At 38.6% G+C, this 23,064-nt stretch overlaps 2 protein-coding genes across 2 annotated transcripts in view; both read right to left on the bottom strand.

Moving 5' to 3' along the window:
- Nucleotides 1-10,974: 10,974 nt before the first annotated feature.
- LOC131190534 (sulfate transporter-like) lies at nucleotides 10,975-13,684 on the bottom strand. The gene is made up of 2 exons (XM_058167870.1): nucleotides 13,073-13,684; nucleotides 10,975-12,576 (listed from the first exon to the last, which is right to left on the bottom strand). Exons 1-2 carry the CDS (start codon nucleotides 13,682-13,684, stop codon nucleotides 10,975-10,977), a joined length of 2,214 nt encoding a protein of 737 aa, XP_058023853.1.
- The window catches only part of LOC131193332 (sulfate transporter-like), a 53,504-nt gene continuing 44,056 nt past the window's right edge, over nucleotides 13,617-23,064 (bottom strand). The window contains exon 5 of the mRNA XM_058173393.1: nucleotides 13,617-13,697. The gene's annotated coding sequence lies outside the window, so the exon portion shown is untranslated. The remainder of the gene's footprint in view (nucleotides 13,698-23,064) is intronic.

The following is a 23,064-nucleotide window of genomic DNA, read 5'->3' as shown; positions in this document are numbered from 1 at the left end:
ACAGTTTAACAAAGCAAATGAATTTAACAATTGCACATTTTCATAAGCAATAAAAACCTAGAGTGTGAAGCGTATGAATAGTAGTATGGATGGGCAAAATGTCCCATGGACAAATGTTCATAGAACAATCAGGTGGTTGTCTAGGCCTTGTCTAAAACCAGTAGGCTTGTGTGTTCCGGGTAGTAACTGGGCTGGGAAGGTAGCAGTGCATGACATCTAGGGGTGGCAAGGAAAGGATCAGGATGGAAAGAATGGGAAGCAGACAGATATATACCAATCTTGAAACCAAGATGATTGGAGTTAAATAGTGGTGACTGAGGAGACTGGAAAACTAAGAAGATTGAGGACAGAGTAGATGGGCCAGTAGTTTATCTCAAACCTAAAGCCAACTTAGGCATGGCTATTGATATCCTTGGCTCCAAGCACACAATACAATGGTTTGTGTGTACATCGTGAAAAACACAGAAGTTGAGCGCAACGGAAATGTGGCTTTTTAAGAAGCATGTGAGGACTTCCAATGAGAGAAGGTGAATTTACACCTCTTTTTTTTTTCTACTTCCACATTGCATGAGGCATTATGGTCAAAAAGGCAGCTAGATATGAGATCTGGACCACCAAGATGCTTTCTAAAACAAAGAGGGACCTTGGATTACCAACATGTACTTTGGAGAACTGTTTTTGGTTAGTATGTGGTAGAAACTGTCATTTTTGCAGCCACTTGCAAAAGTTTTTTAATCACTTTGGAGATTTATTATATTTTCATTTTGAAAAACCTTTGGAACCACAAGTATATTAGTTGCTGGACAAGTTTCAGTGAAAGCCAGTTCATCTCATTTATCACCAATGACATGTGGGCATAACGGGAAAGGCCTGTTACTGCTCAGCTGCTGCATTTTGGAAGCTGCAGTTGTAGCTTCCAGATAGTCTTCAAAGGCAGACCCACATACAGCATGTTACTAAACTTGCCCCAATAGCAATAGCAATAGCACTTAGATTTATATGTCATTTTTCAGTGCTTTACAGCCTTCTCTAAGCTGTTTATAGAGTCAGCATATTGTCCCCAACAATCTGGGCCCTCATTTTACCGACCTCAGAAGGATAGAAAGCTGAGTCAACCATGAGCCTTTTGGAATCAAATTTCTCAAGTGAGCAATGAGTTAACCTGCAGTATTGCATTCTAACCACTGTGCCACAATGACTCTTAGGTAATTAGGGAATGAGTGACTTTCTGAAGGGTTTCCCAGTGAAACAAAGGGCACAGCTGGTGCACAAGATGAACCTGTGGGAAGGCATTAGTCTCAAATGGGGAAGTGAAACTTCATCCAAGACCAAAGGTGGAAACATCTGACCTAGGAGCCAAACAAGCCCAGTCACTTAAGCTTGAGATAAATATCAAGAACAATTCAATTCACTATCTTTTTATATCATCAATGTATCAAACACAAAACTGTCACATTCAGTGCTGTTGCAGAGATTTAAAAAAAAACAAAAGAAAATATTACTCAAAACTGTAAAAAAAAAATCCTTAGACAGCCCAGCTGCTTTCTCCACATAATTAACAGCTGCCATGCAATCTGCTGCCAGTCATAACTTTTGCTAGTGCGATGTATTGTTTTTGTGGGATAAGGCAATCTATAAATCAAAACGAATGGCAAGGAACAGATTTGCAGAGTCCTGGGAAATGAGAGATTCTAGGGTAGCCTAGGGACATTTAAGAGGAGAGAAAATCTCATTGAGGTCAAAGTTCAGGTTTTGAGAAATGTACATGTTATCAGAGATGGGATTCAAATCCTGGCGCTACCGGTTCGCTATTGGTGTGATTGCTTCACAGGCGCATGGCACTTCTGCGCATGTGCAGATCGTTTTTGATGATGTCTGGGAGGGTGGGCAGAGCCTCCTGCTGCCACTACTAGTTCGCCTGAACAGGGGCAAACCGGTAGAAACCTACCCCTCCATGTTACCCAATCTGCAGATTGCCCAACCTACATGTTGTATCTTCTTGTTGATCTTAAGATCTTTAGAATAATTGTGAACAATAGTTTTAGAAAGTGGTGATGCTGTTTTGTTTTGCTTTTTTGCCTCACAATCCCACCCCATTCGTTGCAAAAGAATCAACAGTTTAATGGTTTCCTGATAGGAATTCAAATTCAAAAGTCACCATTTTTTCCTGCTTTAATTATATATATAGAATAGAATAGAATAGAATTTTTATTGGCCAAGTGTGATTGGACACACAAGGAATTTGTCTTGGTGCATATGCTCTCAGTGTACATAAAAGAAAAGATATATATGCAGACAGGTGAAATTTCTGCTTTGATTATATTATCATTGTACACTGTCAAAGAAATAATAAAATACCTTCCTTGCTCGATTTTAGACTGCTTTTTCCTTTCTGTAGGAAAATTATGTAGCTACTGCTGAAGGCACATCTGAGAATTAACTAATTTGAAAAATTTGGAGACACCACAGTGACAAATTATCCAATTCTGAATGGAAACTATTTTATCTCTACAAATTTCTTCTACATTTGTTTTATATTTTGCAGAATCTGTACTGTGGAATTCCTGAATATGCTTCATTTTCACCTGATTATTCCTCTATCGGTATATTTAAATCCATGTACATTGTAGTTAATCTCCCTGCAAATAAATGAGGTTAACTTCCAACTGAATATGGGCAGGATTATAGGCTAATCTGGTTGGATTTTCAGATTAGATTCCTCCTAAAAAAATGCAGGTCACATTCTTACTTGGTATTTGTAAGCATCCTAAGAACATTTGTTTTAATATAGTTTTAATATAAGTATGTGTTTATAGAAAAACAAAACCAACAATAAAATTTAATCGTTCTCAATTACATATACAGTACATTCAGAAAGAAACCTGTGTAAGTTTTGCTCCTTGTTCAAATTCAATTTAACATTCATAAACTTACTGATCACTACAGGAATCAGTGTAAAGAAACAGAGAAATTCTGCATTTTAATTCCCATTTTTTGTCTGAAGCACTTACTAATATTTTCAGGTCTTTCATCACCTCCTCCCTCTTTTAATTCAGTCTCCTTCAAACTCTAATTTATGTATAGTTATTTTTATTAATTCACAGTTCAGAAATACACAAAAAAGTATTAAAAGAAAATGAAAATAAAATGAAGACAAGATAATATTTAAAAATTAGTCAGTGAACAGTCAAAGTCTGCTTAAAATTGCAGACAATTTAACAAAATGTAGCTACATTCAAAGAAATTACAACAGATTGATCCAATAACAGCAATTGTACATAAAGAAGATAGGTGTTTCCTGGGTATTTTATAGGTGAGGTGTTAGAAGTGATAGAGTCCGTGAGTTGTTTTACAAAGTACAGTATAGCCATAGCAACAGCACTTAGATTTATATACCACTGCATAATGATTTACAGCCCTCTCTAAGCAGTTTACAGTGTCAGAATATTGCCCCCAACAATCTGGGTTCTCATTTTACCAACCTTGGAAGGATGGAAGGATGGGAAGGGCTGGGAAGTGGCTCAGGCTGCTAATGCATCCTGTTATTAACACACAGCTGCCTGCAATTACAATTACTGCAGGCTTGAGTCCCACCAGGCCCAAGGTTGACTCAGCCTTCCATCCTTTATAAGGTAGGTAAAATGAGGACCCAGATTGTTGGGGGGGGCAATTAGTTGACTTTGTTTATAAATATACAAATAGGATAAGACTATTGCCTTACACAATGTAAGCCGCCCTGAGTCTTCGGAGAAGGGCGGGATATAAATTCAAATAAAAAAAACCAAAAACCTTCAACCAGTAAGAATTGAACTGCTAAATTGCTGACAGCCGGTAGTCAGCAGAATTAGTAGCCTGCTGTACTGTATTCTAATCACTGTGCCACCATGGTTCCTAGTACAGTAGGACATGAGCTGTAATTTTCATAAGATCTTGTCTACAGAGGCACAGTCTCAGCTAATAAGAGGTTGAATTTAACTTCCGTGATGTCTTAAAGGTGTGAAAAATGTAAATCTTCTGAGTACAACTCAAAGTTTTTTGATATTATGCAGTGTTGGCATAATAGCATCAAATCTTGAACTGAAAAGGGAATTGCATATCGTGAATACTAAAGTGGAATGTACATGATATCTAAATTTGTCTGTTCTTTATAATAATCTTTGTGTTGAAAATTCCTACCTATGTTGTTTTATTTCATATTTTAGAAGTCAGTGGTCACAGTAAATTATATGTGCACTTCCTTTGAATGGATACTGCTGAACTAGGCAATTCCTAAGTGAGTTATCCTGGGAAACCTTTCAGTCTCTTCTGCCTTTTAACTGTCAAATTTAACATCCACTAGTGGTTACATCACTTCCTTGATTATACTTCTGAGATTAGTTATGTGCCTCCAGAATTTTAAGCCCAAATTATATGAAATTCTTCAATGTTTCTTTGTTTGGCTTTTTTTTTTTACAAAAAATATTGAGCATGAATGGAAGAACAGGCAAAGAAGACTTTCCAATTTGTTCTTCTCTTGCCATTTTTCATTTTAGAACCCACCCAGTGGTAGGATTCAACCGGTGTAACAACCGGTTTGCTGAGCGTGCACTCTTAGCGTGCACAGTGCATTTGAAAACAGCTTTAAAACTTACTTTCTACTGCAGCCCCAGTGACTAAAACAGCTGAGGCACAGCAATCCACTCCGCCCTGCCTATCAGCTGGGCTTCAAACAAAGGAAATATAGGTCAGTATAGCGCAGGGGTGGGCAGGAGGGCCCAGCTGATCATCGGAGCGAACCAGTTCACTCTCAGCTGATCATCGGAGCTACCGGTTCACCCAAACCAGTCCAAATTGGCTGAATCCCACCCCTGGTTTATTCACCCCCCTTGTAATAATCCAGAGAAAGAGAGTACCTTTCTGAATATGATTTCCACAATATATAGTCATCACACATCACAATTAACAGCCATTGCTGACTGTAATATTAGTCTGATCCCCTTTTACAGTTTTTCTTTTTGGTGGCCTTCCAAACAGTGGTGATTGTATGTCTCAATTTCAGCTACAAATCTATTGGTCTCATTCGAGACAATGATGAATCCGCATATAGACGAGAGGTCGAACGACTAGCCTTGTGGTGCAACCAAAACAATCTGGAACTGAACACACTCAAAACCGTAGAAATGGTGGTAGACTTTAGGAGAAACCCTTCCATACTTCCACCTCTCACAATACTTGACAACACAGTATCAACAGTAGAAACCTTCAAATTTCTAGGTTCTATCATATCGCAAGATCTCAAATGGACAGCTAACATCAAAAACATCATTAAAAAAGGACAACAAAGAATGTTCTTTCTGCGCCAACTCAGTAAGCTCAAACTGCCCAAGGAGCTGCTGATCCAATTCTACAGAGGAATTATTGAGTCTGTCATTTGCACCTCTATAACTGTCTGGTTTGGTTCTGCAACCCAACAAGAAAAACACAGACTTCAGAGGATAATTAGAACTGCAGAAAAAATAATTGCTACCAACCTGCCTTCCATTGAGGACCTGTATACTGCACGAATCAAGAAGAGGGCCGTGAAAATATTTACAGATCCCTCACATCCTGGACATAAACTGTTTCAACCCCTACCCTCAAAACGGCGCTATAGAGCACTGCACACTAGAACAACTAGACACAAGAACAGTTTTTTCCCGAATGCCATCACTCTGCTAAACAAATAATTCCCTCAACACTGTCAGACTATTTACTGAATCTGCACTACTATTAATCGTTTCATAGTTCCCATCACCAATCTCTTTCCACTTATGACTATAACTTGTTGCTGGCAATCCTTATGATTTATATTGATATACTGACCATCAATTGTGTTGTAAATGTCGTACCTTGATGAACGTATCTTTTCTTTTATGTACACTGAGAGCATATGCACCAAGACAAATTCCTTGTGTGTCCAATCACACTTGGCCAATAAATTCTATTCTATCCTATTCTATTAGAAATCCTTCCCCATTCTACTTCATTAGTTTCTTGTTAAAGCCCTTAACTTTTTCTCAGAGTGAAGTCGAGTAGTAGTTCTAGTATCTTAACTATTTTGCTTGCTCATTTTTCCACTTTTCAAACTCTTTTAGAAATATATTGATTAGAATTCTGCAAGAGGTTGATTGTTCAATAGCTTGGTATAAAGGTATGGCTACCAGAATTCTTGATTTATTTCTTAACATTGTCCATCATGGAATTTCTGGTTTTTAAAGAACTACCCAACCCCACAAATTTCTTGCCTGGTCATCCCATTTAGTTTCTAACATAATGTGTATCATTAATTTCTTTGTCTGCTAATATCCATAACATCACTTGTTGTTGAATTTACTTGAAGTAAACTAAACGTTTATTTTTGTCTTTGAGTCATTGCCGTCTAGGTTTCTAGACTTCCCTTCACCACTAACAATCTTTTTATATATGACAGTCTTATACATTCAGTCATATTATCATGCTCTTCCTAGTTTAGACAGATCTCTTTGGGCTTTCCATAGTCTCTTTTTGTTTTGCCTTATCAATCCTTTGGCTATCTCACTGCTTCATCACTAAACGAAGTTTAAAAGCATTCATTTCAATAGAGAGCCTTAGGGGATATTTCACATTCCTTCAAAGCAAGATTCTCCTCTGGATTTTCCATTAACTAGTTATTGGCATATGCTGATCTATAAGCAAATCTTTTCTTTCCAGTGGATGCTGAAGTGGTGCAGCAGCCTTTGGTGGGGAAACTTTCAAAATTGCACTTCTTAGACTTCTTACTTGCTTTTCAAAGGAAGATACTTTAAAGGTCAATTGAGACTTTTCTTGGAAAGCAAAGATTTGGATTTGATATTCAAATTGGGATTTATTGAGGCCGTGAAAAACTTTTGAAAGAGCGCTTTGCAAAGTGTGTTCATGCAAGTAAAGGAAGAAAGTGGCCTAATCCTTTCAAAAACCTGTTGATCTGCTTGAAAATTTTTCCTCAGTTGCCTCTGTGAGCATGTATATGTACAAACGCTCTGCTAATCTCTCTTCAGACAACTGAGGAAAGGCAACTGTACCAAAGGCCTCAAAAGATATTGCTCCTTTGAAGGAGAAGGCAGCCTTCTCAGGCAACTTTGCACAGCTCTAATATTTATATACACTGCTTATAGAATAGAATAGAGCAAAGCAGAGCAGAGCAGAATAGATTTTTTTATTGGCCAAGTGTGATTGGACACACAAGGAATTTGTCTTGGTGCATATGCTCTTGGTTTACATAAAAGAAAAGATTGCTTCTAGTTACAAAACAAACTATTTCAAAATTATTCAAGGTGCTTAATAAAGCACAAACATTCTTTTTCTGCCTAAAGGGTTATTATTATTATTTAAATCTATCTATTAATGAACCTGATGTACAGGTACCTTGAAGATACCACTGGATGTATAATTTCAAAGTAACCGATTATTTTCATATGCCTTCCATCATTAAGCCCAACAAAGTCCCGAAAATCTATTTATACTATCCATGGATTCAGATTTAACATTATTAATTCCATTCAGGGCTGGATGCAAAATATCACTTTAGAATTTATGCTATTTGCCTTTCTCCCAATGGCAAATAATTTTAGAAATTCTTCTTCCTATGCATGCTTACACCCAGAAGAAAACAAATGCCTACTTTTTTCAAAAAATTTTTAACAAAGCCCTTCTGGTCATGTGCAATACATTTTCTAATTGCCTGAGAATTTATTAAAATAAATAAAATAAATAATAAATTATGATTTAATATGTCCTGCTCATTTATAATTCTTTCAACACCAACAAACCCGACTTCTGTTTTTCCTGTGTCATTCTCTCGCCCTCTGGTGGTTAATAAAAAGTAATATTATTGATGCACAGAGCCTTTTGTTTCTTTTGGTAAAGTATGTTTATATTCGGCTACAAGGTTTTGATCTGAGGGATGAAGTGAACTTGTTCTTCCCTGCTTCAAAAATCAGGAGGAGAACCGAAGGAAGGAAGCTACAGGGAAGCAAGCTTCAAACAACTCAGGGTAAGAGCAGCAGAATAGGCATTCTTGAAAAGGAGAGGCTATGTTTTTTTTACTGGATATGGAAATTCAGATCCCTACTTCAAGTTCATGTCACCAACGTGATTAATTACAGTCAGGCCACTTAGCATGCAGGCTGGGAGGATAAAGTGGAAGAACAAAATAGGCCATTTGGAGCCAGGCCTGAGGAGGGGCGGGGGTTCAGCTGGTACATTGTTCCGGGGCCCATGGAGCTCAAAGGGAGCCCATGAAGGGGGACATTAAAAAAAAATTACAAACCAAATTTTTTAAAAAGAAAAACAATATTGGATGTATATACTTCATACTCTATACAGTGGTTCCCAACCTCTTTTTTTTGGCCATGCCCCACCTAAGCATCTCTAAAATCCTGATTCCCCCCCCCCCTGTGACATATAATTCTTACTTTACTCAAAAAGTGAACTCTACTCGCATGGAGGAAGCCTAAAAGGCCGTTAATTTGGTTTAAACGAGGTTCAAATTGCCCCCATTAAAAATCAAGTTGGGAACCACTGCTCTATACTTTGTGTGTATGGCAAAACTGCCTTGCAGCCTTGTTTGAGATAACCATTGTTAAACTGAAACTCAATGATGTTATTTATGTTATTTATTGAATTTTTTTGGGGGGGAGGCCCATGCAATGCATGCATGGGGGGGACGTGCGGGGCCCATATTAGTCTTCTTCCAGCACTTAATAATCCTCTCGGCGGCCCTATTTAAGCAATGTTGAGTCACAGAAGCATGAGAAATAAGGCATTTACAAAACAAACGACACAAAGAGCAATTCAGAAATTTGATTTTCGATTTGTTTCATTCATATACAAGAAAATAAATTGAAAGAAGGAAGCATTTCACGGGAGGGAGAACAGTGTATCGATAATTTAGGAGTTCTTTACAGGTTAAAAATACAGGAGTCCCTATGAAATAAATACACTGGGTTACTAAGCCCTTTTGTAAATATGAATTTCTTCAACTCTCTTTCCTGGCAAAGAGCCCCGTCTTGTTGTTAACTGCTCCTGCGCTGTTTCTGCATGTATTTTTCCTAATCCTAAAGCTCAGGTTTTAATGTGTACAATGCGTTTCAACCCTGCACATCAGGTGCAGGACATCCATCCTCCCCTTTTCCTCCCAGATCACTTTTTTTTTTTGTAATGTATGACCTGCAGACCAGCGAACAGGTTGAAGATTCTGCAGAGGGTAGCAAGGAGGGAGAGGGACCTCATTCCCACCACCTTTATGCAGCCCCCCTTTTTCCCTTAAGAGGAAATGGCCATAGCTGAGCAACTTGAGCAATCTTCAGAGAGGTGCCAGAAAAAGGGAAAATAATTTTATGCGAGTCAGTTTCAAAAGCCTGCTGCATTCTTAGGATCACCTTAAGATCTGAATCTATCTATAAGATTATATAATCTTCTCTACTGACCAATAGAATATTCTTTTCCTGGGGCAAAAGCTACATTATTTTACATGTCCTTTCTGAACAAATACTAACTTTTGTCTTCCCTTCTGACTCTCTTCTGCTGTCCATTCAAGAACCGGTTCAGCCTGTTAGTGCCAGTTAAAAGGATTTCTGGTAAGAGTTTCCTCTTTGCTCCACAGTTTAGCAAACCTAGATCGGTCAGATAAGAGTGAGCCTCTCTTGGAAAACCAGTGGGCTGAATTGTTATGATACAATACAACTAAAGACATGTTCCCTTCCTGAGCACAGATACAGTGCTAACAGTGTTTAGGGCTTGTAAAATGAATGAGGCTACTCATGGACAATAGCTTACTTTCACTGAGATCAGCTATTTTTAAAGCATGGGTCGGCAACCTGTCGTTCTCTAGATGCAATGGACCACAGATCTATCAACCTTGACCAATCTTAATAGCTAGGATAGATGGGACTTGTAGTCCTTGATTCTGGTAGGTGCCAGTTGTCTATTCTCTATCAGGCTTATGTTCTCTATCTCCTACCATTTCTTTTTCTTGTAGATAACCTATAAAGTAGTAAACCAAGGCTAGAAACATTCTAGCTGTACTATCAGTTCAGACCCTGACTTTCTCCAGCTGAATATGTAGATCATACTCACTACTTCGCGATTCCCAACCTATCTATATATTTATGATTGTTGTGTTGATTAAATACTGGTCCAGCTTCATGCAGGATTAAAATATAATTAAGCTCCTGTTTTGAAGATCTTCCTTTCTTTCCCTTTAACAGTTGCTTAAGTAAAGAAATTAAGCAGCTTTTTCCCCAATCATTTTATCTCCATAGCAGGGACAAAGATTATGTGGTAAGGTAATGTAACAACAGAGCATAATTATTCTTATGGCCTAGGGCCTGGGTACTTACGGGACCGCCTGTTGTTACCACATGCCTCCCACCGACCCGTACACTCTCACAGAGAGGGACTTCTCCGGGTGCCGTCCGCCAAGCAATGTCGGCTGGCGGCCCCCAGGGGAAGGTCCTTCTCTGTGGGGGCTCCCACACTCTGGAACGAGCTTCCCCCGGGTCTACGCCAAATACCTGACCTTCGGACCTTCCGTCGCGAACTGAAGACGTATCTTTTCATTCGCGCGGGGCTGGCTTGAATTTTATCAATTTTAAATTTTCTATTAATAGTTTTAAATGGGGTTTTAGTTTATTACATATTTTAACTTTTTAGGCTAATTATAAAATAAGTTTTTTAATTCGTATTTTAAATTGTATATTGTATTACCTGTTTTTATTTTTGCCTGTACACCGCCCTGAGTCCTTCGGGAGAAGGGCGGTATAAAAATCAAATAAATAATAATAATAATAATAATTTTCTGGAATGTAAAGGCCACCATCTTAGCCTGTCACAACTGAAATGCATGTTATCTTAGGTTATTGACAGCCAGTCCTTTCTTCTTGGTAAAATAACTCTTGAAACAGTTCCTCAAAAGTTCACATCCTGCTTCACGCAGGTCTAGAGGGGTTCTTCCAGACTCAAGGCTATTGAAACGTCCTCAGTTTCTGGTCCGAAAACATTTGTTGCCACCACACTGTCTGACTGTTGAGTTTGATCCTGTTTCTCTGCAAACTGCACAGCAGCATGTATACCATGGAATGAGAGCAACTCTGGATCCTGCATCTCAGTGAGCCAACCTCCTGCCTGGAGCAAACGCCGTATGGATGGGTTACAATTGGCCAGCAGGACCTGTATACCAATCTTCTTGTAATCTTGGCGCATCTCCTTCAGCAAACTGAGGCCTACACTGTCTATAAATTGCATTGCTCCACAGTCAATGATCAAGGTATGCATATCTATCGAGGCATCGGGACCATCTGCTGAAGTCTTTGGGGTCTTGGTTCCCCTTAGGCAATTCAACTTAGAAGAAAAACAATTTTGATTTTTGCTCAGATTTGCTTTAGCTTGAGCTTTTTGTTGTATAGCAGCAATCAGGCAGGGATTCACCCCTGTTTTCTGGAAAAGTGAACTTTTGAAGTAGTCTTTGTTTGCATAGTAAAGAGACGTATCAAAGCGGAAGATCTTGATATTTGCAATGCTAGTGATCCTCTTGTAAGTCAACTGATCCTCATAGATTTCTGAGTCATCCACCTTACCTAAAAGGGTGGCTCGGGGCCGCTGGGTGCGGAAGATAATGCAGAGAAGAGCAAAGCAGACCCCTATCAGGAGACCCAGTTCTGTGGAGATCAGAGATGAGGACAGCATGGTTACCCACCAAACTATGGTGTCTACTTTGCTGATCCGCCACATCTTGGGTACTTCGGCAAATTTCCGCAATCCTCCCCTGAGATTAACAATTGTAATCACACCCAAGATGCAAGTTTGCAGTGAATAGAAAAGAGGGGCAATCCACAATAGTACCAGGAGTAGTGCAGCCGAAGATATCAAGCTTGATATTTGAGTATGGCATCCCGTTGATTCTTTCAGCAAAGTCTTTGATAAGGCTGCACAGGAAGCAAAGCAGTAGAAGAAAGATGGGATCAGATTTCCCATCCCAAGGGCAATCATCTCTTGGTTGGCTCGGACAGGATAACCATGCTTCTTGCCAAATATTTCTGACAGTGAGACTGTCATAGCAAAACCAATAATGGCAATGGGTAGAGCATCAACTGCCAGATTTGACACAAGGCTCAGATCTGGGACAGCAGGTTGCTTGAAGCCAGTGGGAATTGTGCCACAAATTTTAGATTTGTATTTCTTATTGAAGTTAAGGAAATGCGACAGGAGCGTAGCTCCAATTACCACTAGGAGTTCCATAGGAAATGGAGCCTTCATTTTGTCCTTAAATAAATTGTTGATTTCTTTTACTGGCACGATTAGAATTAAAGCCACCAGGCTGGTGACCAAATCACAGATGTTGGTCTTCCCAATGTATCTGAAGATGTCAATCCATGTTAAAATCAGGGAACCCATTCCATCATGCCGAGGGAGCTTCAGCCCAAACAGAAGATTCATTTGGGACGTGAGAATGGTAAGGGAGGACCCTGTTACAAACCCACTCAGAAGAGGTTCTGAGAGATAAACTGAGATGAAGCCCATCTGGAAGATCCCTAGAATAATCTGAAAGGAAAAAGCAAATAGGATCCATGATTCAGGAATCAATACATGAAAAAGAAGGTGATCTCAACGTGCATTTTTTGTCTCTTATTACTAGTTACAGGAGCTGACTATTTCAAGTAGATGTCAGATCCGGAACCAATGAAGTTTGATAAAATATTACAAAGAACAACTGTTCAAAAACCATCTGTGACTCAGAAGTAGGGCTTTAAATGATTGAAATCACATTAAAGCATTTGAAATAAATATATAAATATTTTACATGCAAAAACTCCCTAAATCAATCCTCAGGACATTTAGATGTATGTTACTGAAGTCCTGGATGACCTATGGGCTTCATATAGAGATACATTTCTTTGTATATCATAGAAGCAGTATTGATTTTTTTCAGTTTGAAGACTCTTGAGAACACTAAATATAAAGGCAATTTTTTTGCTCAAACTAGATGGGCACTTACATAGAAAGAAATTCTTTAAAAAGAAAGATTAATTTATCTTACCTGATAAATCCCAACCAAAAAAGTTAGAGTGGTTGCCACTGTGATTGCATAACAACCTCTGTTGCAGGCAACTGTCCCATTCATTGTGGTATTGGCCATCAGATCTGTATCCATGTCCAAATCATATCCTGCTAGAGTAAGTTGCCGGTTTACTGTCTGCCCAATCATCAAGCAAAGGACCCCAAAAGAACCAACACAATTATGGCGCGAGGTAGCCATGGCAAAGTAAATAATAGCACAGAAGAAGTTGGTGTAGAGACCGTAAATGGGATCCTGGCTTGCAAGGAGGGCATAGGAGATTGATTGAGGGATGGAAACAATTCCTACCAACAAGCCTGAGATGATATCCCCCAGCAGGTGTTCCTTGATGTTGTAATGAGGAAGCCACTCAATTACTGGGAACAACTGACGAAAGAAGGTGAGGACACTTTGTTGATTGCAACTGTAATTCTCTTTGGCTTTTGTGAGAAGCTTCTTGATGCTGAAGCCTGATGTTTCGTATTCTTCTAGTTTGACAGGTATGTAGGAAGATGACTGTGAAGACTGTGAAGAAGGCAAGCTGGATGTGTCATTGCTGTTCTCGGACTTTTGAGTGACAGTGCCACCTTCCATGACTCCAAAGTAGCTGAAAAGAGGACACATGGATATTTTTTAAAGCAGAGTTCATGACTTAGGCACGGTTGAATATTAATCTGATGATGCATTTCTAGACTGTTATTACAGAAGCTATATTGTTATATCTGTCTGACAATAAAAAAGGAAACTATTCGACCATAAAAACTCAGCACTAAAATTTTGAACATAAAAGTTGTTTCTACATATTAACTTAAATTTATTCCTCATGTTGGTTGTCAGCACAGCTTCTAGTATCCTGTACTCAAAGCACCGTAGAGGGCATACATCAAAACTCCCAAATTATTATCATTTTTTTCTTTTCAAAGATATTTTACATTTCAGATGATCACCAAATTTCATGAGATGTTGCTTTCAGCAATCTCTCAGATAATGCTGCAATTTCTTACAAACATAAAAAAGAAATTGCTGAAACCTTACTAGTTTTAACAATGCTGAGATTTAAACCATTTAATGTTAATGGTATTATTATCATCATCATTATTCTTTGGAAGCACCTGAGCTATTGTACCAGATTTAAAAGGTTGATAAACTTTTCCTACATCCTAAACTTTTTTAAAGCTTTTGCAAGAGTATAAAACAAAAACATTCGGAAAATTTAAATATGTATGTTCAGTTTGTACTGGTACAAGTGGTTCTAGTATGATAGGAATCGACTTTTTATCACAGTTTTTCTTTTATTGCCACTCAACACAAATGTCCAACATCTATTTTTTTAACCGTAATACTTGCTAAGAGAACCAGTTTTGTGTAATAATTAACACACCAGGCTAACAACTCGGAAAGCATGAATTCTAGTCCTGCCTTAGCAGAGCCAGCTCTAGGTTAAGGCCAAATAGGTACCAGCCTAGGGGCACCAAATTTTAGTGGGCAGCAAAATTGAAACAACTTTTGAAAAATGCAATTAAAAAGTGAAAAGAGTTAACAATGTCCTCCCTAAACCAGCATGCTCACTCAAAGATCAAATGTAATTTTGCAGAATTGTTGTTGTATAATGAGTGATGATGCAATTAAAATTACTATATATATATAGGGTTTAAATGTCTGGAAAAAGAAAAAAAATGTCTGGGTCCGAAAATCATAAGTGTAAAGCTCAAAAACCTGAATAAGAAAGAAACAAGAGAGGCATTTTCGAAATTCCTGACAAAAATCAGAAGATGAACCAAAACATGGCGGACACCTGAGGATGAATTTGCCCACATTGCCAAAATTTCTGGAGCCAGCCCTGCACCTTAGCCATGAAGCCAACTGGATAACATTGGGCCAGTCTCTCTCTCCCTCCCTCCCCGGCTCTCTGACTTTCTTCCTCTCTCTCTGACCATCTCTCTCTCCCGCCCCCCCCCCCGTCTCTCTCCCTCTGACCATCTCGCTCTCCTTCCACTCTCTCTCTCTCTCTCTCTCTCTTGCCCTGTCCTAGGAAGAAGACAACAACAAACCACTTTCCAAAAAACTTGCCAAGAAAACTTCAGAGTCCATTATTAAATTACCGTAGCATGTGTTCATTAAATATTTGCCTTGTTATTTCTGCATCTTAGGAAATCTTAAGGCAGTGATGGCTAACCTTTTTGCCATCGGGTACCAGGAGAGGGGGATTGCAAGTGTGTGCCTACACCCATAATTTTATGCACCCCGCTCCCACACATGCGTGTGAGACACATACCCCCACTGCTCCTGGCACATGATGGCCCGTTAGGCCCGTTTTTGTCTCTCACCTGGCTCCAGAGCCTCTCTATGAGTCTGGGGAGGGTGAAAACAGCATTCCCAACTCCCCCGAGAGGCCCCCGGTAGGTCAAAAATAGCCCATTTCCCAACTTGGACAGGAAGTGACTTTTTTGCTGTCCCCAGCCTCCAGAAAGGCATGCGTGCATGCACATGCGCACACATGCCAGAAACCAGAAGAGCAGCTTCCTGGTGTGCATGCACACCCCAGAAAATGATCTTCCAGTTTCTAATGTGTGCATGCGCACCAACCACTTGTTCTTCCAGTTTCTGGCGCACATGTGTGTGTGAACACCAGCTGGCCAGCACGCATGCTGTAAACCAGAAGGTCATCTTCTCGGCATGTGCATGCGCATCGCATGGCTGGTCTTCCGGTTTCCGACATGCACGTGCCAAAACAGGCATGTGCACACACATGCACATGTGCCAGAAACCAGAGGAGCAGCCACCCGGTGTGCATGCACATGCTGGGAAGATGATTCCAGTTTCCAATGCATGCATTTGTACTGGCCACCAGGTCTTCCAGTTTCTGACATGCATGCACATGTGAAGACCAGCTGGCTGGTGTGCCTGCATGCACCAGAAACCAGAAGATCATTTCCAGGCACGCTTATGCTCACTGGGGGCTGCTCTTCCAGTTTCCGGCGCTCCCATGATCATGAAGACCAGCTGGCTGGCGCCCTAGAACCCAGAAGAGGAACAGGCAATGGCTCACGTGCCTGGAGAGATGGTTCTGCGTGCTACTTCTGGCACATGTGCCATAGGTTCGCCATCGAGGTTTAGACCTTAACATTGGTATTTTTTTCACTTCGGCTTTTTAGTTTCCTGAAGTTTGGGCTTGCTTTCTAAGAAAGATTGTAGTTTAGTTTGAATATTATTTAAAAATAGATAAGTGTCTTTCCTTGCCTATTTTTTCTCTGTGTAGTTTTTTAAAACAAAACCTCAGTGCTGTAAATGGATGCATATATACAGAAAGAAAATATAGAAAGATAAAATATTTTAAAAGCACAAAATGGCAGGAAAAATAACACGACTGGATCATATTCTGGAATGTGTATAAACTTCTACTGAATGAACATATTATCTGAAATCAGTTGTTCATCAAAGTAATAAGCAATGCTAATCTTTATGTTTTTATATAGTTTAATTTTTATATACAGTTAAAGTTTAATTATCCATTGAGGAACAATACTTATTACGGCCACTTTTAGCAGAATTAGTATGAGATGTTTACAATTTTATTTTAAAGACCATTTGAGAATCATGATAAGAGCCAGTGACAATCACTAACCTGTTGCCTAATACAGGGGTCTCCAACGTTGGCAACTTTAAGACTTGTGAACTTCAACTCCCAGCCAGCAAAGCTGATGAACTCTGGGAGTGTAAGTCCACAAGTCTTAAAGTTGCTAAGGTTGGAAACTCCTGGCCTAGTAAGTGACACCTCTTTTCCGATAACATGAAGAAAATTTTCTTTGGGTTCTTTGTATCATTATTGATGATCTTCCATTGTATTTACAGTATACATTATCTACACTGTATACTCTAAACTGCATAACAGCTTTACAACACTTGCTCTACACTAGCAATTTCATTTCTGAAACAGCTTCGTGTATCTCTAAGCTAAATGTTAGGAGGAGGGAAAGTTTATTTAGATAGTTCTCATTTAACAGCCACTCATTCAGCGACATTCCAACGGCACTGAACAAGAAGACATATGATCATTCCTTGTAATTGCAACTGTTGGCAAGGTCCCCCAATTACTGCAATTTGGACACTTGGCAACTAGCTCACAATTACAATGGCTGTGACATCCTGCAATCATGTGATCACCATTCACAACTTTAAATACTGGCTTCTCACAAGTGAAGTCAACGGTGATCCTATGATGCTTAGTAACAAAGAGTCTCAATTATTGTTGTTAGGCGAGGGCCATCTATAATGAAAATTGCTGATGGATAATATGACATTCTTATGGCGTCATGAATCTACTAGGCAACCTTGAAAAGGTTATTCTTTTCTGCCTGCTACTCATTCCAGAAATAGAGAAGATAATCATTTTAACTTACCTTTCGGGATGGTTATAAAGTCTGCAAGTAAATAAAGTTTATAATGCAATTTGAATACGTGACAATGCTATGAAACATTGTGCATGATACTGATAAAATCCTCTTTGGAATTTTCCTTTCTTGAAAAAGAAATGATGAGATACCTTCATTTTATTTTATTTTATTTTATTTTATTTTTGTTGTTGACATGAGGCAAATTCTCTCATGAGAGTTCTAATAAAGTAACTCTGACTGATCATTTTGTGAAAAATCCAGAAGTTGAATCTGCCCACAAAATGTTTCTGTGCATAAAGTTAACATTCCTCAAAAAACAAACACTGCTTTCTGGAATCTTGCACAGGTGACATAGTTGGGCCATTATAACAAAAGCAAATCTTTATATGGCTGAAATCCTTTATTCCCAGTCTAGAATCCACTACTTTCATATCCACACCTTAATTAAAGCCATTTCTACCTATGTTGCATTTATTTACTCGCCAACTACCCCAAATACGTGTTAGTAAGCAGCATGCAAGTGATTTCTTTATCCTCAGTTTAAGAATGTAAGGGGTGTGCATAAGTGCACCTGCATGCCTACCGTCCCTGTCCTAATATTCTTTTTTTTTTTTTTTACTTTCATCCTGGATATGTTGACCCACTTAGGTTGTTTGTAAAAAAAAAAAAAATAAAGGTGGGATATTAATTAATTAATTAATTAATAATCAATTAATGTATAGCCTAAAAAGAACAGGGATTCACATTCTGCAATATATATGTTACCCATGTAATCAGTTAGATCAAGAGTAGAATAGAAGCATTTTCTTGCTCAGGTATAGCCTGATCTATGTGCTTATTTGGTAGCGTCCAGCAATAATTATTAGTCTCCTTCGCCTCTCAGCTTTAAATTTCAAAGACTCTGAAGAAGCTTCATTCTCTAAAAGTCTCTGTCTGTCTGTCTCTCTGTCTCTCTGTCTCTGTCTCTCTTCCTCTCTTCCTCTGCCTCTCTCCTTCTGTGTATGTGTAAGTGAGATAGAGACACACAGTGGTGGGGAGGGGAGGCAGAGGCAGAGGGGCAGAGAGACAGAAAGAACAATAATCACCAACAACTTTCTCCAAAGCAAAATCACAGTTGCTGATATTGTCTAGTGCAGGGGTCACCAACATTTCGGACCTCAGGGACCACTAAATTCATAATTTTAAATCCCGTGGACCACTAATATGAATTTTTAAAAAATAAATAGTATTTAGTGCAATATAAAAAATGCAAATAATTTTTCTGCGGACCACCAAAATTTTCTTGCGGACCACCAGCTAGTGACCATTGGTCTAGTGGAGGATACCTTCCCTTCCCTAGCACCTCTCAGCTGCCTCCCACAAAATATCTTGCTGGAAAGAAATGAAAAAAACAAAAAACAAAAGAAACCAAACTCTATAATGCTTCAAACCTGGGCTCTTTGCCTTCTTGATTTCTTGAACTGAATCCCATTCTGACAGGAGGAGATGAATAGTCTTGGGCTCAGCTCAGTTGCCTTTTTATCTACCTCCGCATAATCGCCACTAATTTGCCCATCCACATTTGCTGGTATTTTGAAAACAAACACCATTTAAATGGAATATTTTTACAGAAACTTGTCCCGAACATTAATGATTCTTTTAAAAATTTAAACCAATAATAGGGAGGATGATCCAACCATCACGATCTCCAGAACTTTGTTTGCAAAACAAAAAGAGCTGCTTGTGCACATTTTTCTCCTGAACCCTCTTAATTTCCCCAGAAAAAAGGGAGAACCGGAAGATGATTTGATCAATACATAACGGTGTGGGTGACGTGAGGAACCAAAGGGAATATTACAATATTTTTCCCTGTTTGAAAATAAATTATGAAGGCAAAAATGAGAGAAAAAAGAAATCAAAAGGTTATCCTAAAAAGCCACAAATTCAAAACTGAAATGGTGACTAGATTTAAATAAATTTGCTTTTCACGGGGAGTTTTTTCAGAGGTCTTTGGCATATTAATTTTTCAGCCAAAGAAATTACAATTATTAATGCCTCTAATCCAGAGTAACACATATATTAATTTTCCAGTGTTTTGCAATAACAAACCTATTAGCTTATGGCAGGCACTGGATTAATGTCTTGTGCTGCATTGATTTCCAGGCATTAGGATTTATGGCTATTAAATCAACAGCAGGATTCATTATGAAAGTGATTTTTCCAGTTTTATGAAAACATTTTTACCACAAATAAGCAAACATTTCCCTAAAAGATGGTGCATAAATTTGCTTACAATACCACTAATGGATGTAATGTAGCTACAGAAGGTTATGATTTATATAGCATAATTTTGCTAGGGTGGTACACTGTCTAAATTTTTCTTTATGTTTAATTCCTGGTGGCTTGCTGCAGTGTTGAAAGGAATCCCATGATATAAAAAGTACCAGGAAATTAATCAGGATTAAATGCCACGTCATGTTCCCAGAACTGAAGAAGCTTCTTGGATGAGAAGTAAAAAAAAAACAAAACACTGTTGCGACAACTGTGACCTGGATGACTAAGAATCTCTATTAGACATTTATGCTCCCAGACAGTTTTTGAATCCTTGAACCTGATATGCTTGCTGTAAATGTTTCATATAACATCGATGAGATTTGATTGGCTGAAATTGACTCTAAAGGAGATTTTGAAAATTGGGCTTCCCCCACCCCTTTTTTTTCTTTCCATTTTTTTTTTTCAAATTCTCTGGACAAGTTTACTTTAAAAGAGAACTAATAGCCCAGGGAATATGTAACCCATTCCACCATGGTAGAAGAATATAGAACTGCCTAGAAAAGATATTTTTGCTTCCTAATTTAAAAGCCTTGCATTTGAATACCAGGAGTGCCTCATGAAAAGAATGTTTCATTAATGCTTTATTGCATCTATGAGGACACCTAGAGGAAGTTCTCTGAAATTTCTAATTGCTTAAATCAAAAGTAGCCAAATCCCCAAGATTATTAGATAAATGTTTAAGGGGATTGATAATTTAAACCCACATCTTTATTTCTTCTTGAGAGAGCATGACAATCTTTCAACGAATGCTTGCAACCCTGAAAGCACAGCTGCCATGGTAGGTGTGGTCAGTTACTAAACATCTTTTAACCTGTTGAATTATTCTTTGTCAATCCTTCCAGCCTAATAGCAATGCAACTCACCCTTGTCCTCATCCCAGGTATCTGAGCATATTATAGACCCCATTGTTAGTGTTTGTTAGTTATAGACCCCATTGTTAGTGTTTTCTAAAAAAAATATTCGCTACGATCCCCAGACATTCTTTAAAATCAAGATCATATTACAGGCAGGTGCTTTGCTGTATGCTAACTTGCTGTGACATTTTATTGAGTTTTTTGGACAATAGCAGTAGCACTTTAACTCCATAGGATTTTACAGACCCCTGATATAGAGGACAATCTCTCAATGTTTCCCTTCCATTAGTCGATGGCCAAAAGGAAGCTGAAAACTACTAGAATACCTTTGCATGAAAGTCATACTTTCTCATGCAAACAAATCAGCTCCTATTGAGATGCAGGTATATTTTATACACAACCAAAACTGAGATTTGTAGAGGAGGAGGAGGAGAAAAAAAATCACCTTTTCCCAACTCACTTTATGTCATGTGAAATACTTCCATCTTGTATTTCTTACTTTGGGGCAACAGCTTGGAGAGCATTTTATAGCAGCAGTAATGAAATTTCAACCTGCAACCTGCTTTTTTTCTTGAGCTTTGTTTCCTGAAGTTTGACTCAGTGTGATCTGATGCTTAATTCTCCTTCTGAGTTTGCAAGCATCCACCTCTTACAATATTAGACAACACAGTATCAACAGTAGAGTCCTTCAAGTTTCTAGGTTCTATCATATCTCAAGACTTAAAATGAACAGCTAACATCAAAAACATCATCAAAAAAGCACAACAAAGAATTTCTTTTGCGACAACTCAGAAAGCTCAAACTGCCCAAGGAGCTGCTGGTACAGTTCTACTGAGGAATTATTGAGTCTGTCATCTGCACCTCTATAACTGTCTGGTTTGGTTCTGCAACCCAAAAAGACAGACACAGACTTCAGAGGATAATTAGAACTGCAGAACAAACAATTGCTACCAACCTGCCTTCCATTGAGGACCTGTATACTGCACAAGTCAAAAAGAAGGCTGTGAAAATATTTACAGACTCTTCACATCCTGGACATAAGTTGTTTCAACTCCTACCCTCAAAACAATGCTTTAGAGCACTGCACCCCAGAACAACTAGACACAAGAACAGTTTTTTCCCGAACGCCATCACTCTGCTAAACAAATAATTCCCTCAACACTGTCAAACTATTTACTAAGTTTGCACTACTATTAATCTTCTCATCGTTCCCATCACCCATTTCCTTCTACTTATGACTGTATGACTGTAACTTTGTTGCTTGTATCCTTACGATTTATACTGATATTGTTTCCTGATTGCTTATATGTAACCTATGACTATCATTAAGTGTTGTACCTTATGATTCTTGACGAACGTATCTTTTCTTTTATGTACACTAAGAGCATATGCACCAAGACAAATTCCTTGTGTATCGAATCACACTTGCCCAATAAAAAAATCTATTCTATTCTATTCTAAAGAATACTGTTCTAGAGGTGCTTTTTGGCAATAATGTTTACTAAGACAAATCCACACAGCAGAAGTAACTGTTCTTCATTATGCCAGGAGTAAGCAGAAGGTGTGGCAAAACATTTCATTTAAGAAATCAAATCCTCGCCCTGAAGTCCACCTATTTGATAAATCTGTAGTGAAATGAATATATAAGTAGCACAAAGAACCGAAACACATTGTGAGAATCATGCTGTGTCCTTAATATGGTGCGCGTGCCTGAATCTCCAAACATGATTGCCAGTCTGAAATAGAATTTTGAATTGCAGCTTTCCTTAATTTCCCATCAAAACTTTTTAAAGGTCTACTTAAAGCAAAAATATATTATCAGAACGAAGTTGGTGAATGCATACAAATGTTTGTTGAATTATTGTTACTTCAACACTTTGTTCAACATTTGTTGAAACATATACTTTTCTAGAGGAATATACATATACTTTTCTAGAGGCACATTATCCATGGCAACTCCTTCAGAAAATCTAATGCATAAAGGCTGACTAGAACTTTATTGCTTGGATCTCTTGGAGAAAATACCTATTTCTTACTTCTGATTTCTATTCAGAAGTAACAACTGGTTTGACCGAAGTGGTGCAAACCGGTTGAATCCCACCACTGTTTGCCACCCATTCTATTGGTATCACAATCAAGTGACCTCTAAGGAGAGGGAACCCCTTCGCATTGGTTCCTAGGCATTCAGCTGTGTCAACATTGTGGAATCTTCACCCACTTTCCAGAGAAGAGCTGGGCATAGCTGCTCAAAACCCCTAGCTCCCTAAAGACAGTTCACCAAAGGTGAATGTATTGTCCACGGCACCACTTTGCTTAGCTGTGCCTCACCATGCTTGGGAGGTGCTGGATTTTGAAAAATCCATCTTTTTTGTTTCTGCTTTATCCAACATCTCCGAAATCCACGAAACAGCTG

The sequence above is a fragment of the Ahaetulla prasina genome, chromosome 2 (assembly GCF_028640845.1).
Source record: "Ahaetulla prasina isolate Xishuangbanna chromosome 2, ASM2864084v1, whole genome shotgun sequence".
Classification (NCBI taxonomy): domain Eukaryota; kingdom Metazoa; phylum Chordata; class Lepidosauria; order Squamata; family Colubridae; genus Ahaetulla; species Ahaetulla prasina.
Note: the sequence above shows the minus strand (reverse complement) of the source record. Positions and strands in the feature narration are given on the sequence as shown.

Bases quoted from the DNA above. Each gene is read 5' to 3' on its own strand.
- LOC131190534 (XM_058167870.1), bottom strand. From the start codon at position 13,684: ATGGAAGGTGGCACTGTCACTCAAAAGTCCGAGAACAGCAATGACACA. The intron at 12,577-13,072 runs GTAAGATAAATT...TTTTCCTTTCAG, and splicing joins TTTTGGTTGGGATTTATCAG to ATTATTCTAGGGATCTTCCA.